The sequence below is a fragment of the Tauraco erythrolophus genome, chromosome 5 (genome assembly GCF_009769465.1).
Source record: "Tauraco erythrolophus isolate bTauEry1 chromosome 5, bTauEry1.pri, whole genome shotgun sequence".
Classification (NCBI taxonomy): domain Eukaryota; kingdom Metazoa; phylum Chordata; class Aves; order Musophagiformes; family Musophagidae; genus Tauraco; species Tauraco erythrolophus.
The window spans coordinates 38,460,764-38,476,556 of record NC_141469.1 but is presented as its reverse complement, the minus strand read 5'-3'; the positions used below and the strand labels follow the sequence as shown (position 1 = coordinate 38,476,556).

At 37.0% G+C, this 15,793-nt stretch overlaps 1 protein-coding gene across 1 annotated transcript in view; it reads left to right on the top strand.

Moving 5' to 3' along the window:
• Positions 1–15,793, top strand: part of FAM184B (family with sequence similarity 184 member B) — a 46,730-nt gene that overhangs the window by 15,409 nt on the left and 15,528 nt on the right. The window contains 4 exon segments of the mRNA XM_086612481.1: positions 3,518–3,614; positions 3,617–4,272; positions 11,603–11,686; positions 11,688–11,714. Of these exon segments, the coding sequence (XP_086468607.1) occupies positions 3,518–3,614; positions 3,617–4,272; positions 11,603–11,686; positions 11,688–11,714 (864 nt within the window).

The window sequence follows — 15,793 nt, the reverse complement described above, 5'->3', positions numbered from 1 at the left end:
AAAGAGACCTTTTAAGGCTGTCATGTTTAGATACCTCACTCTGCTCTGGTCTGCTTTGGAAGCAGACAAGACAAAGTTCATAGAAACAAATTCACCGATAGTGAAGATAAGATACTACTGCTACTAGTGAAAAGGAGTCAATGGGGTCACCTGGCATCAGTGAGCCTATAGCAAGCTAATTAGCAATGCAAACTTGTCTCCTTCTCTGTTTCGCTTAGGGTGCTGCCACGAGTACCCTATTTGACACTCCCCGTCAGGGCCTTTTCTTATTCTCGTGTTTCTTTTTTTTTCATTTAGCCATTTCTCCATCAGGAAGGATTTGTGTCCACCTGCTTGGGCCTGAAGGAAGAGCACTTAATAATATTTTAATTTTCTTTGATTCTTTATATCATCCTCACTCACTCTCCATACCAAACTAGCTTCTTTTTCAGCTAGTAAAGCAACTTGCTAGAACCATTTTTTTCCATTATGATAGTCAGGTTTCCTACAAGAGTAGTGTTTAACACTACTGTAGGAAACAGAACAGTCATTTTTGGATTGAATGCTTTAGCTTTGTCTTCACTGATGAGGTGCAGTTGAATGTTTTCTGTTATTTACATTACCATAAAGAAAAGGAGAAGGGAAATGCCATTTATATTTACAGCATTTGGAGGATAGAATAGAATTAATAAGATGTATTCATATTCACTGCACTGTTAATGTTCAAGTTGTGTGTAATAGTGTTTTTACCAACCTGTCATGTAACTCTCAGTTACTGTAAATTCACCTCAGTACAAGGTTTCCCAATACATTCAGTTTTGGAGAAATGTAAGGAGGCAGTAGCCATTGGTATTATGCTAGTAACTCAGTAATGGAGCCCTTTTCATTAGAAAGCAATTCTATCTGTATTGTCCAACTGAACAATTTTAGAGCTACTTTTAAAAAGCTGTTTATCTACACAACTGTTAAGAGGTTTATACTACATTAGCCAGCAGTGTGTTCACTTACAAGGTACAGATGCTGAGATAATTTCTCAGTGTTTTTCATTCCAGCATGTAAAGTCCCAGACTCATCTCGAATAAATCCAGTCTTTTAGACAAGGTGTCTGAAATAGGAATATAGTAGCTATATTCAGTAGGGAGCGAAAGGCATGTGTGATGGGCTTAAATTTCATAAAGTACAGAGCAGCAGCCCTCTAAAAATTCTGTCTTAAAAAGGTTAAGATACTGAGGAATCAGTTTCAGCACTTAAGCTTGAAGATTAAATTTAAGGGCATGCATTTTCAAGTCAAATTCTTCATTGTAGTTCTAGCCACTGTTGAACAGAAGTGTAGGAATAACAGAGCAGGGAGGCCAGTTTCTTCCATTCTTTCAGATTACTCACTTATTGGTGATGGTCTAATGCTCAGTGGAATTTGGGAGATCTCTGTGATGAAGTCAGACTTAGAGGAATCCCAATTCCACTGTAAGCCTGAACACAACATAATATGAGACAGGCAGTGCTGATTTACTAGATAAATTAATCATTAAGAGTGGAAGACTTTGAGTGACACAGGTCAGATGTTCATCTCTGTTTTGCTGGTGGAATGAAACACAGCAATATGATCATCAATATCTGACCTATCTGATTGAAGAGTTGCCCAAACTAATTACTGGTCATTCTAAACCCATGGGCAAAATTAATCTTCTCTTTGTAGTTTTTATGTCTATCTGCTGAATAGCTAAGAAAGGTTCATAGAATGATTTTAGTTAGTGGGGAGAAGGAATCTGCTTGGTATGCTGCAAATATTTATGTTTCAAAGGAAAATTGGTTAAAAATACCAGGAGGAATTAACAATATGTAATCTAAGGCCCAAAATGTGCATATCTAAATGTCAACAATGACTTCTTGTCTGCTTTTTTTCTGGAATATGATGCCGTTATTCTCTTTGTCATATATTTATCCAGAAAGGTATCCAGACCATGTTTTGCATTTGTGACTTTTTAAGGCTTCTGTACTTAATTCATTCCTGCCAGGGCGGAAGTTGACTATACACAGGATGTATTTGTATGTTTACTTTCATTTATAGATGATTGAATTTCAGTATGTTATTCATGTACAGATAGCACAAAAAATGGTTAGACATAGCTAAGGAAATTCACTAATTCCAGAGACATCCTCAGAGTTTATACAACACAGATTACAGACTTGTGATGCTTAAGTGGTAAAGACGCCTGTTGGTTTCTCAATTGAGGCTTTCCCTGAGGAAGGATTGAAGATTACAGGGCCAATATCCTAGTATAATTAAAGAATTAGTTGTGACCTTGTTTCTGTATTTATTTATGTACTTAAGACTATTATTTTCTCAAACATTGTTTAGGAATCTTTTGATTAACCTCTATGTGCTCAGCCCAGACTGAAAGTATCTGTCATAACTTATGTACGAATTCCTAACCTAGTTTTGTAGAGCAATAAGTTCTCTCTAAAAAAAACTCCAACCAACCGAACAAGTGGAAAACCTCCACACATGTTAATGCATAACGTGTTGTTAGATAATTATGTCCAGTAGAAACTGGATTAGCCCCCATGTGTCCTAATGGGGGCCTGAAAAAACAAGCACGTGTCTTTTCAAGGCAATTACTATATTTTGCAATTATATATAACTGTCTTGTAAGCTTACATGCACATTTACCAGTTTTGACTCATGAGAATTATTATTCTGCATTTTGTAGAAGAAATAAAGCATCAAAAGGTTTAAATCAATTGTTTGAAAAAATACCTTATTGTCATCAAAGGCTCACTCAAATCTGCTAAAACCTGATTTCTGAGATTTATAGCAGTTACTGAAGTGAGGAAGAAAAACCTCATTGCCTGAACACTTCTCAGAGTCAAGCCAAAAGGTGCTTGCAGTCAAGTAATACCTGTCTTGAAACGCTGACCAAGCTAACTTGCCAGACATGGCTTCCAGGAGTGCATCTTCAGCGGTGGTTTAGTTTGAGTCAGGAGTGCAAAATTTAATCCTCCTTACAAACTCTCGTTTACATCACAGAGTGATTTTTGGTCCACATGAACTGAGTGTGAGGACTTCAGGTTTCACTTTACAGATCTGCTACTACTGGTCTCCAGCACTTGCTAATGCTAAAGGCAATGCGGCAGGTCATCCTCCTGCATTGAAGGCTGGATGAACTGGACTCCAAATATGGAGTCAGTTAGCTCAAGAAGAGGCCTTATTTCATTCCTTGTAGTAGAGACCAAACTAGGGGCATGAAGTGATAATTTATCAAGAATAAAAAATAAATTTTTGACAAAAAGTGAAAAAAAAATTGTTTCTCACAATATTGTTTTCCTTCCCTATAAGGTTTTGTGGTTTATAATTGTCCCTTCTGTTCCTACTGGAAAAAAACAAACAAACACAACACGAAGATACAACAACAAGAAAAAAGATTAAACTGTAACAGTAATTGTCTTTTAGTATTTAACACCTTGATAAATATAATAACTGATTCATGTCTACCATTCACCAGATACTTTAATTCCTATAATTTTTCATGTTCAATAGGTGATATATGCCCTGAACACTAAGAATGATGAACATGAGGCTAGTATACAGGCTCTGAGAGAAGCTCATGAAGAAGAAATTCAGCACATTCTTGCTGAAAAAGGGAAACGATTCTCCAGTGTAAAAGCAAAGTTGAAGACGAAAAATTTCTGAGAAACGTATTCAGGCCCTGGAAATTGCAGTAGAAACAGCACAAGAGACTGAAGGAAGAAGCCATGGCAGAGTTAACATTGTACAAGAAGCAGGTGGAAGAGAAGGAGCTGAGAACAGAAGCGAAACAAGCACCAACCATCCTTTCTACAGAAGCAGTAGATACCAAAGCAGACTTTGAAAACAAGCTTCTACATTTAAATCAGGAGTCTGATGGATTGCTAAATGACCTGCAAAGCATCTAGGAGAGAAAATCTAGATAAAAAGTAATTTTAGATGAAAAATATACTGTGGAAGGACAAGATCTAATAAATGAGATGGAAAACCTGAACAGTGAGAATCAGAAAGCAACTGAAGAATATACTCAGAAAACAAGCAAACTGCAAGCCTCTTACGAGAGAGAGACTTTGAAAAAGGCTATGCAGCAATCTATGATAGAAACTAAGAATTGTCAGCAAAGAGAAATGGAGCAAAGGAAGAGCTCAGAGACTGAGGAAGGTTTTTTGCTGCAGCAGGTAAAGAAGCTGGAGGCAGACCTAGAGGAGAAAAACCAGAAGATAAATGAGAAGAAGAAGCATTCCCAGAAGCTGAAGGAGAGAATACAGGTAGACTGCGTGATCCCTATTTCTGCCTATAAAAGTGCAAATTATCAATTTTTCAAAATTGACGGGGAGAGGGGTGGTGGGGGTGGTGTTTTAAATACCATCATTGGTCAAATGCTTTGTAAGCACTAAAACAGTTTTAGAGGCTTAGAAGAGAAATAGGAGGGGTATAGTGCTGAGAGTATGAAAGAAAGAGTTACCATGATCAGTAACCCATTAGGAGAACTCTTTGGATATTAGACTTTGTATTCCCTGAGGGATGAGTGAGGTAAAATTTGTCTGTTGACTGAAGAGAGCTTTACCTTTCCTTCCCAGAAATGTGGAAAGCACAGCAAGCTGGCACTAATGCTAGCAATGAGTATTTACAGAGTGCGTTCTCCTTTCCCCCTGTGGTTGCCAGCAGCTCAGTGCATGGACGTGAACTGGGTTAGGTAAGACACCTGAGCTGGCAGATTAGGAATCAAGTGCTTTGCGTTGTATGACTCTTGCAACAGTGGCTTGTACCACGTGCCGTTTAATGAAGTGTCCTTTACACCTGTGAAGTTCCGTGTGCTGAGCCATGAGACTCGCGCGGTCAGTTCTCACCTCACGCTTTGCCTGTGTGCCCTAGCTGGTGTGAATGTCATACCTTGGCAGCACAGCTCCGCAGCCCCTTTCTGCTTAATTGCGTCATGCGTCAGGTGGAGTTTCAGAGGTTGGCGCATCATGGGCCATCTGCCAAACAGCTGCATTTAGTACCCAAGGTCAGGGTGCCAGAGAGACACTGATGAACTGCTCTGAAACCAAAGCACCCAGCCATGCTCTGTGCTCAATGGTTCCCCATCCTTCTGATACGATTGGTCCTTCCCATCACATAAACTCACCTACCAGACCTGTCCCAGCCCTATGACAGCAATCTTGCGTATGAGATAAGAAACGCCTTGAAGATCTAGACTTGGAGTATTCCGAATAACAATAATTGTTTCCTGATGGAAAAGAAGATTTATCTCCTTTAGAGTCAGAGAACCCCAGAATCCTGTAGAGAGCAAGGTCACTCCAGTCAGCTGTGTTCTTCCAAGACATCTCTGACCCTTCTCACCAGCTACCCTCAACGTTTTGCCTGTCAGTGTCAATTTTGCTGATGGTACACAGTTCTGGGCTTCTTCTTTGAGGATGTTCTTTGAGGGAGTTCAGCCTTCAGTACAGTTGCTGCCTTTTTGTTTCACAAGATCAGAGAGTGCATTGAATACGCCTTCCCCAACATTATTCAGACTCAGTTCTCTCAGCGTGTAGATCTTCAGCAGAACAAACTCTATCTTCTGCAGGAAAGTGGAGAGGATATAATTAATGGCAGAGATGCAGATAAACCATTTTTTTAAATTGAGACAGGGAAATCTGTAATATCTGTTTCAATAAGGAAAAGCATCCTGATTCTGTAGAAGTTAAAAAGCAATAGAGGGGAAGAAGGAAAGTAAGATTCTGATTTCTTGTGGATATTTGAAGTAACATTCAGGAGAAATGAAGAATGGAGACATAAATATTTATGCATGTGGTTTACTGTTCTGATTTGTCGTATAAGAAATGCAATCTTTTAAGAATATAGAATGTAAAACATGATAGGAACTGGAAATAAGAAGGTGGTGTTGTTACCAATTTAATTTCTAAATTCAGTATCAGCTGGATAAAACTGAAATATTTTCTGAGGGACATATGCTCAAATGATATCTTTCAGATCCTCTAAGTCTATGGAATGAGGCTGATTTACATACCACTGGAGCAAATTGCCTCAAATCTTTAAAGAGATAGCTCAGACTAGGATAAATCTGAGAGAAGGAAAATAGTTAGACACAGTGTTTTATGTTTCATTCCTGTTTATATAAAGATGCAGAAGTTTTTCCTTTCTAAATTGGCTATTTCTGATGCCGCCATTAAGTACTACATTTTTTCAGAATCCTGGGGATGATGTCAGATGGGAAACAGAGACATTTCTTTAATCAGTAATACCTCTGATCATTAGTAAATACCAGCAAGAAAAGCTATTATAAGGCCTGAAAGATAAAAGGACGGATGTTTAAGCAAGATGAATTTTCTATTTTCTCCTTAGTGTATGCCAAGATGTTTGAGACCTTTAGATGGAAAGGCATCACATTAGTGCACATTTATTATTATTACTATGGAGGAGACAATACAAAGGATGACAAGTCATTAAGTCTGATCTGTTCAGTCTAGTTTTTAGAAGAATTTTGGCATATGCCAAATGTAAAGGGAACAAGTTTCCTTTAAGTTTTCAACTACAGAGAGTGTTAAATATGTTAGTTTTAAACCCATGAGGTTTTACTCAACATTCATTTAGGAACAAATGGCAATTTTGTCTGAGTGAATATTGCAGTGTTATGTTAGACATCTGGAAACTGAGACTAGAACCTCCAGAAACAGAACATTAAATATGGTTCAAATTTTTGCCTTTAGTTATGGACAGACAATTCCCAGCAAAGTCTGTAACAGACGATTTTTCTGGTTTTAGGCATCTGTATTTTGGATTATTACAAACTATTGTACTTCAGCAACTGCAAAAAACCGCCAAACTAATATTCATTAACTTTCAGCACAAGTTGTTGTGAAATTAATGGAAGTATATCCTGTTCCAAGTTTAGGATAATCTCAGACATCTTTTAGATAGTAACTCTTGATGGGTGTTGAGACAATGATGCCTACTACATCTGAGGGAATGGCTCCACATTACAAATAGTCTGGCAGCAGAGACAGTACAGAGGTATGGAAGAGAAAAAATGCATTTAAACCAGCTCTGTAGGTGAAAGATTTATGTCATGGAACTATACCAAGGGAGAAATGACCATGGAATGAGGCTGATTTACATATCACTGGAGCAAATTGCCTCGAATCTTTAAAGAGATAGCTCAGACTAGGATAAATCTGGGAGAAGGAAAATAGTCCTTATTTTAGGTGACAAAAGTCCTTTATTTTAGGTGACAAAAAAAGAACATATGTAATAAATGTAGAAGTAATGTCGTGCATATTTTAGGATTTGGAAGTGTAGCTTAAGGGAACACAAGAAGAAATTCTGGGATCAAAAAGCAGAGTGAAAAAAGTGGAGGAATATCTAAGTGTAGCCAAAGAGAGAAATATACTTCAAGAGAAGGAAATCCTGCAAAAAGCAGGTAAGATGCTCATTAATGTCATTCTGAAGTATTTCCCTTTCTTAGTAGTCACTCACATTGGAAATTCCACAAGTTATTTATGCTATTTGAAATGTAAATTTTGATACCACAGAAGATATGGAAACTGTGTTGAATTCCCGAAGCAAAAATGTTAATAAAGTAGATGAACTGAAACATCAAAACAGCACAGCTCCAGCAATGACTTCTACAAAACAGAGCCAGAACAAGAGCAGCTCTGAAGATGTGCAAGAGCTTAAACAGGTGGTTTGCTCTCAAATATTCAAAGGCATGGCATGCCAAAAGTAATGAAATCAAAGTCATTTTTCTTTTAATATTAATGGCTTTTGGAGTAGTATTCTACAGCAGTCAAACCTGTAAGATTCCCAGGTCTCCGACCTCGTCCAGCAGAACACTGCCTCATGTTCATAACCTGAAGTACATGAGTTGCTACAATGACAGCAAAGAAACTACTGACGTCCTTGAGCTAGACCAGGGCAGAATGTTCAACTTCTTCTGTAACCAAAACCCTAAAGAGAAGAAGGTCCAAGGCAGACTTTCTCTGTGAGGTCAAGTTGGAATACTGATTTATTTATTTTTTTTTTAAATATGGAAAACAGTTCTACTGAAAAGCTATGGAGAAATAATAAAGGAATAAATTCAGTATAATGAGAAATGTATGTATCCTGAGAGTTCTCCCTGTACAATGTCTCCCCTTAAACAATTGTCCAGCCCCAAATCTCTTCTATATTTTTTAGTTATCCTAGAGTATTGTTATGTTAGCATTCTGGGAAATTAGACCTGGCATCAGAGACATAAGAAAAAACAAATTGTCCTTTGTACTTTTTCACAGAACTAAGGTTGTCCTTGAGGAAGCCTGCATGGTTGGTAGTGAGTTACACACCCAAATTCAAACCAGAACAGCAAAAAAACTCAATTTCTAGACTGCGAAAAAGGCATACAGCCCTGAATTCTACATTAATTCTGAATTCTCCAGTTCTACATTGTTAACTAAAATAAAACTAGTATTTTTCAATTAAGTACATGCAACTAAATAGCACATTCACTGAAAAATAGATTACTGCAATGCCAGAATTCTACTCTGGTTTTGTCATATTATATTACGAGTGTGTTTTATAGACTATGGAAACTAACTTTTTTTTAAAAAGGGTATGAATAAAAGACACAGAGAACTCGCTTTGTAAAGGCAAGCAACAGTCTCATAAGGAAAAGATTTGTTTGAAGGAATAGCTGTTAAAAGGGCTGGAAGGTCTTGTAATGAAGCATACAAAGGAAATCAAGCCAGTCTAAAACTTCATGGAAGCTGAAAGAAAAAAAATGCAGAAAATGGGAATGTTCTATTTATAGATGCTCTAATTCATCTGGTTTTAATCTTATTGGTCACAGTGACATCATTTGAATTATGCTCACTGGAGGCAATTTGAATTAACATAAAATGCAAGATTTTTCTTGCTACGGTCTTACTGAAAAAAAAAAAAAGGAAAAAAAAAGTCAAACTGGTGTATTTCTGTGAAAAGCTCCACAGGCAAAAAGGTGAATTTATCCTTGATGTAATAAACTGCCGCCTTAACAACACTTATCCTTGCTTTGCATGTGACAGCTGCAGTGATTAATATAAGGTTCCTCCTGAAGAAAATGTATTGTAGGTGTATTCCAATTTCTGACTTAAATTTCCATGGATTGCTGCTGTGGAATACTCAGATACGTGATTTAATCAAAATTTTGCATTGTTTATGCAATGCTTATCTTCTCATGGATCCGGATAGGTTGCCTGAGCAATGCCTTCTCTCAATGTGTTTTAAATAGCTGAGCTGTAATTTTTGTTCTCGGTATCTATAATCAGTGTTTGGCTTAAGAGATTCTTCACAGAATTTCACTTTCACAAGAACTGCTGTCTGTGGCAGAATCCTTTGGCTTCAGGAAATTTGCAATCTGTAATGTTTCTGTGCAGTAGGAAACTAAATGTGAGTTGAAGTCTATTCAATGGAGAAAAACCTTGAAACACGTGTTTAGTGTTAAGCACATCCTTTAATGCTTAGTGAAGCTTTCAACTCAGTGCCTGCCCAAGTAAATTGCCAAATTTGGGCATAAACTAAGGGGAAATTTAGTTTCTGTCTCCTAATGTACTTATGTGTTTGTCAGACCCTTCAAGACAAAAAAAAAATATTAATTAGAGCAGTTTGTAGAACTGGACAATCTGACTACTGATCAAGTTTTCTTTAGACCCTTCTTGGTGCTAAGAATGTATTTCTACCCATTTTTCCCAGTTTTAATGCTGCGGTACCTTTCCCAGTTCAACACTTACTTGAGAATAATCAAATTGCTTGTTGACAAGTTGTGAAGTCATAAAAAGCATGCAGCTCCTGTCACTAAATATTGAGCTTCACAGTACCTTCTAGATTTTGGAGACTAGGAATTGTATTAAGTGCTCATCAGAAGAATTCATTTCTACCTATGAAACTGCTGGAGTTTTTACATTTATGCAATCTCATTTCCGGAAAGGAACCTATGTGAGTAAATTATTTATCTGATTGTGAAAGTGCTCACGTTTGATCAGTATGTGAAGATGCAGTGCTTCAAGGTACATAGTTACACTATCAAGGATAAGCTGTATGAAAAGAGCTTTGTCTTTTATATAGTGTGTTCTTTTATGTGAATAATTTGTACAAGTATACTTAAAATGATGCCCGACTGAAGCTCTTCATGTGAGTCAGATCAAATTTAAATATCAAGACCTTGATACTTTAGTAAAAAAGGCATAATAGTAGGCATTTATTGCTTATAGGCAATAAATATTATTACTTATAATCATGTCTTCTTATAGACTTATATTAAAAATATTGAGTTAGTAAAACTTAAATAAAATTACAATATTTTTCATTACTAATGCTTTTTATATCCTCTGATGCAATTAGGGCCTGTAACAGCTGTTTGAGGAGTATTATATCTATTTTCCAGGTAGAAAAATTAAGATATAGAGAATGTAGTCAGTTGGCAGAGTTGCAGTGGGAATGCTGTAAACACCTGATCTTCGGATTTTAATCAAAAACTATTATATCCTCTTCTTTTCTAACAGGTCAAACTAAAGCTCATTTCTCCCTTGCAATATTCAGGGGTCTGTGTTTGATTCCATCTTTTAACTGCTATCTAACAGTTATCCTGTTTTTTAAAGTGTGAAGTGCTAATGCTTTTTCCTTCATTTTATTATGAGTTGCGAGGAATACGTCACTATTGCCTGTGCTTCTGTTTCCTAATATCATACCATCCTCCCAATGATTATCACTTTCTTAGTTTTTAGGTACTTCTGTTATCTTCAATCCTTAAATCATTGCACTATAAAAACGGGGTGGGGCTGTGAGAAGTGGTTGTATAGGATGGGGAAGGTGTTGAATTGCTATTTTTCTCTGTTTCCTCTGTTTGTGGTGTCTGAAAATATGGTATAATATTTTTTTGAGTCAGCAAACTGGCATAATAGGAAGAGGAAGCACACTAATAAGCTTGTTAGCATGTGTTACTTCAGGATGTTTCTAGAAGTTCAACATTCAGTCTTTTTACAATCAACAATTATTCACAGTTGCTACAAATGATTGTTACAAGCTCTTGGTCACTGTCTTGCAAGTGGTATTATCATTGATTTTATTTTGTTTTTACTTCCTCGCTGGGATTTTCTTTATGGATGCTACAAGATAGTGCTTCCTTTGATTCCCTTTTCCACTAATCGTCCATTAGTTAGTCATCTGGTTATTTATATGGTTAATGTAGATTTATGTTTTTTTCAGATCTTGTGGGTGACTGTTGCATGCTAAATTATTTTTGAACAGTAACATCACTCAAGGCAAAACAGTCTGATTCTTCATGCTGTACAGTTTTCCACCTCAGGGAAGCTTTCAGTAGAAGATTAGGATTATGTGAGCTGCATTGTCTAACACTAGTATTAGAAAGAACCAAACCAAACTGTTAGTACTTCTTTGAATAATACATAAGTGACATTAAAAGACAGTAGCATGTATTATTGTGTAAACAGTAGCATGTATTACTGTGTAAATTGCTCTATTATCTAGGTTAATGTAGAAGAAATATTCTTTTTAGTGCATGTTTTGTCCAGCTGTTGCATGCTCTTCTCTTTTTTTTCTTTTTTTTTTTTTTCTTTACTTTAGGAGCTCCAGACACAGCTAGAGGAATTTAAAAGAAAATCTGAGTGTGAACTAAAGCAACTAGAGAAAGAGAAAGAAGTCCTAACTGGGGAAACTTCAAAACTCTTCACTTGAGGTAAACTGGGCATAAATGTAACCCAGTAATAAAGGGCTCTTCATTTTTCCTCTCATCTGAGAGATTCTTGATTAGATTTTAATTGTATTTGCTGTGACTATCATTCAAGAAAATATGCAAGAACTCTAGATAGAAATAACAGAAATTACTGCTCCTGAACATCTATGAAGATTTAACAAGCCTATTTATTTTGATAAATTTCATATCTCACTCCTTGGAGATACACTAGGCTTTTGGTGAGGAGTTTGGCTATATCAGGCTTGGATGGTGACTCTGTTCGTCTGTATACAGGGCTAAGTGAGATAGAATGTTCCTTACAGCTCTCATTTACTTTCTGATTTTTGTGTATGTATGTGCAGATATGTAAAGGGCCTGCTTGCTTGCTCCCTTGAGCAAGAAAATTGAATGGGAAAAAAAGGTGAATAGATAATTGTTTCTGTTTTGCCTGCTTGATGGTAAGGGTGGTAACTGAAGCAGATTTGACTGTGCAATAATTTAGTATATATTAGTAGCTAGATATGCCTCCCTCTATGTTCTCAAGATCAAGAATGAAATAGACAAGCATCGTGACCCCAAAGTAGCTTTGAGGATGTCATAGCTTATGTACTGTTGCCCTCTCTGATTACACCCAAGTCATAATGTCTGCAGACACAGATTAATCTGGAAATAATACCTGAGATGTTTTCATATATAGATTATCCACCTGTAACAGCTGTAATGTATAGTCAATCGCAGGCCAGATGATGCAAATTTTCCAGATTAGTATGTCTACTGAAATATTTATGCAGGTAAGTGTCATTATTTGAAATAGGTGGATACATAATTTTCTGCCAAAACAAAAGCAGAACCCCTAAAAGGCAATTATTTAGCCAGTAAACAGTGCACCTTTAAAATTTCTGACAACTGTGAATACACATTTTCTCCCTCTGAGGTGTTCCCCTTTTGTGTTGTTCAGTGTTTTTGGCAAACGCTATCTACTTCAAACGTTATATGCAAGATATTTCCTTTTCTTCAGTGTGATCATGTGAAGTTTTTGCCTGTGAACATTTTGATACTTTTATCTCATGGATAAGCTATAAAACAACTGCTTTAACAGAACTGAAATCAGTGCCATTGTGAAAATTCTGCCGATGCATTTATTTTTCTGCCCCAAGTATATAATTGCATTTGATACCTTTTTCAGAAGAAAAATGAAATAGTCTGCGATTGTCCATTCTGTGAGATTGTGGGTTGAATGGGCATGTTTTCACCTTGAGAATTTGTGATCCTTTTTTTTTTTTTTCTCTGCCAATCCAGGTTTTGAGGCTCCAAGATTTTATTAAGCAAAATGAGGATATTCCCAAATATACAAATTTCTTCAGTCTAGTTCAAGAAAAAGTAATGAACAACAGGAATTAGGTAGCTCACACTGTGGAACTACTGAATTGTGGATAGTCACTGTTGTTTTAAGTGCTGTCTATAATTTCCATTGCTTTATATCTTCACTGATTCTAACCACCTTCACTTCCAGCAAGTTCAGTGGGAGCTTGTATGGCAACAGCTCCACAAAAGCTGAAGACCTGCGTCTTCCCAGCTGGCATTTGTAGACTCTGAGTAGCCATAATAAGCTCCTTTTGAGTGTTCAAAGACAGAAAAAGGCAGACAGGCTCATCAGAGGGCTAAACAAGATGTTGGCCCCACTCTCCTACCTGCTTCCATCTTCCCACATGCCATTACTACAGCTTGGTATGGCATGGTTCCAGCAATCGGGGCGAGCGTTGTGCTCATATACTATGTAACACCTGCTTTTTTCTCCCATTCATGCTATACTAGCTGTACTACTTCTGAGTGCAGCATGGTCTTTTCCTTTTCGTTTCTCCTGTAAAACAGATTGTACATTTGGTATCAAAGAGTTGCATTCTGACATTCTATCCATTTCCCAGTCTTAGAAATACAGAATTAAGTGTAGCTCTTAATGTCCTAAAGTACTAGCTGAATCCCATTTTTAGGTTTCATTACACATTTCTGCATGCCACCATTTTTCTACAGGTTCTTCTCTGAGATAATTCAAGTCAATCCAACCTGCTGACCCATCCAGAGTGACTTCTTTGCACCTAATTCAAAACATGAGTTCTCAGAAATAAGTTGTCTTTATTCTTTTCCAAATTCCTCTAAATGTACACTTTTCTATGAAAATATCTTAGTCCATTCAAAGATGAAATGTTACCATGATATTCTGGCATGCCTGGGTAGCATCTGAAAGTTATACTGGTTTGAGGTGTGAGGGGAAGAGACTGAAGGGAGGCATAGTGACACACTGTCTGATCTCATCTAATGTGTATATGCATGCAGGTGGTGTATTCCACTGGAAGGTCTTCAAGAAATCAAAAGGCTTATGAAAAGACGCAGTTATTCCTCAGGTTTTTGCAGATGGAAAAAGTAAGGCAGTGAGTCATCAAATACTTTTCTTGAACTCATACATTCAGGACAGAAAAATAGGAAAGAAACCTGTGTTTTCCTAACTGCTAGTCCTGTCATATCATGAGATCATGGTAAATGCAAAGGTTGGTGGGAAATTATTGCCACTACAAGCATAAAAATAAATAATATATAAAATAGTATATATCATGCCATATGTTATATTCGCAATACCATGTTAAGTATGAACAGATAGACTAAGAAACGTTTTAGTGTGTCTCGGAATCTAACAATGCTCTCAAAAAGGAGGAAATGTTCCCTCTGAAGAGAAATTTTGCATTTTTCTTAGTACTCTGTAAGTTACTTTCTGAACCAATTACTTGTCAGTATTGCCAGGGAAGTGAAGGGATTTCAACTTATAATACTTTCCTTCTATAAATATGTGAATATTCACAGACAAGAAACCACCATTTACTGTACAACTTATGTCCTACTGAGGCATGATCCCAGCTGGAACCTTTGCAATAGCTCAGCCCAGAGCTTCCGCCTCAAAGGTTAGGCAATGTGCTGTTACTAATCCAGTTCTAACCTGGATACAATTTCAGATCTAAAAATAGATGTCTTGGCTGCGTAAGACATATTTTGTTTGGGCTAACATAGCTAGAGCACTATGCAGAGTAGACATCATGATAATTTCGTCTCTCTGGGGATGCACTTCAAAGTGACAGTATTTCTGTATTAATTAGATTTTTCTGGATAAAGAAATCAGACTCACACCTATTTGGTCCTTTGGAATGAAGGATGTGAGATCCTGTGTGGGTTGAATACTAATGAAGAGTCCTCCAGTTCCTTGCTTTTGCACTATGATATCTCTTCAACATGTGTTAAAGGGACTATTCTGGAATTAAAAGGTACATAAAATGGAAGCGCAGGCATCACCTTGCCATGATACATCTTTGAACATGCTAGTACAGCAATTCCCAGAACCTGGATGGATCTTGGAGATACTACCAAACAGCAGCAGCAGAGCTGTTCCTAGTATGTTCACACCTGTCCCTCCAGTGGGAGTTGCCATAAGTTTAGGAAGGCAGTGAACTCTGAACTTTACTGAAGTAACTGTGAAATAAGCCTAAAGACAACAGTAAAATATAATTTCATTATTTTGTTGTTACTTCTTATACCATATTACTGTTTTGATGTAGTAGCATCATAGTACAAGTAAAACCCTGTAGCATTTGAGTGCCTTATTGTAACTCTGAATAAATTGTCAATTGTGGTGACTCTTCTATAATACATCAAAAGGGAGTTTTAAGTCTTTATATAAATTCTGCTTCTAGCAACGCATTGAGAAACTTGGATCTTTCCACCTTAAAGATATAGGAAGTCAAAATATTCTCTCTGATTCCCAACTTTAGATCTTGCCTTTGAGATTTCACACTTCTTACGCACAATAAATAAAAGAAGGGGAGAACAGACATAAGATAGACTTCACGTATTCCTAGTGCTTGCAAGCACAGCGAATTAAAATAATCAAAGCAGAAGGCAAACGGGGAGGGGAAGCCAACTGTGATGGCATGCACAGCCTTATACTTGCCCAGTATTTTTATTCATGGGCTATCAAAGTCTGAGAAGTACTTCTTCAAAAGAATCAAGCCATCCTTCCCAGGAGAAGGACAGTAATT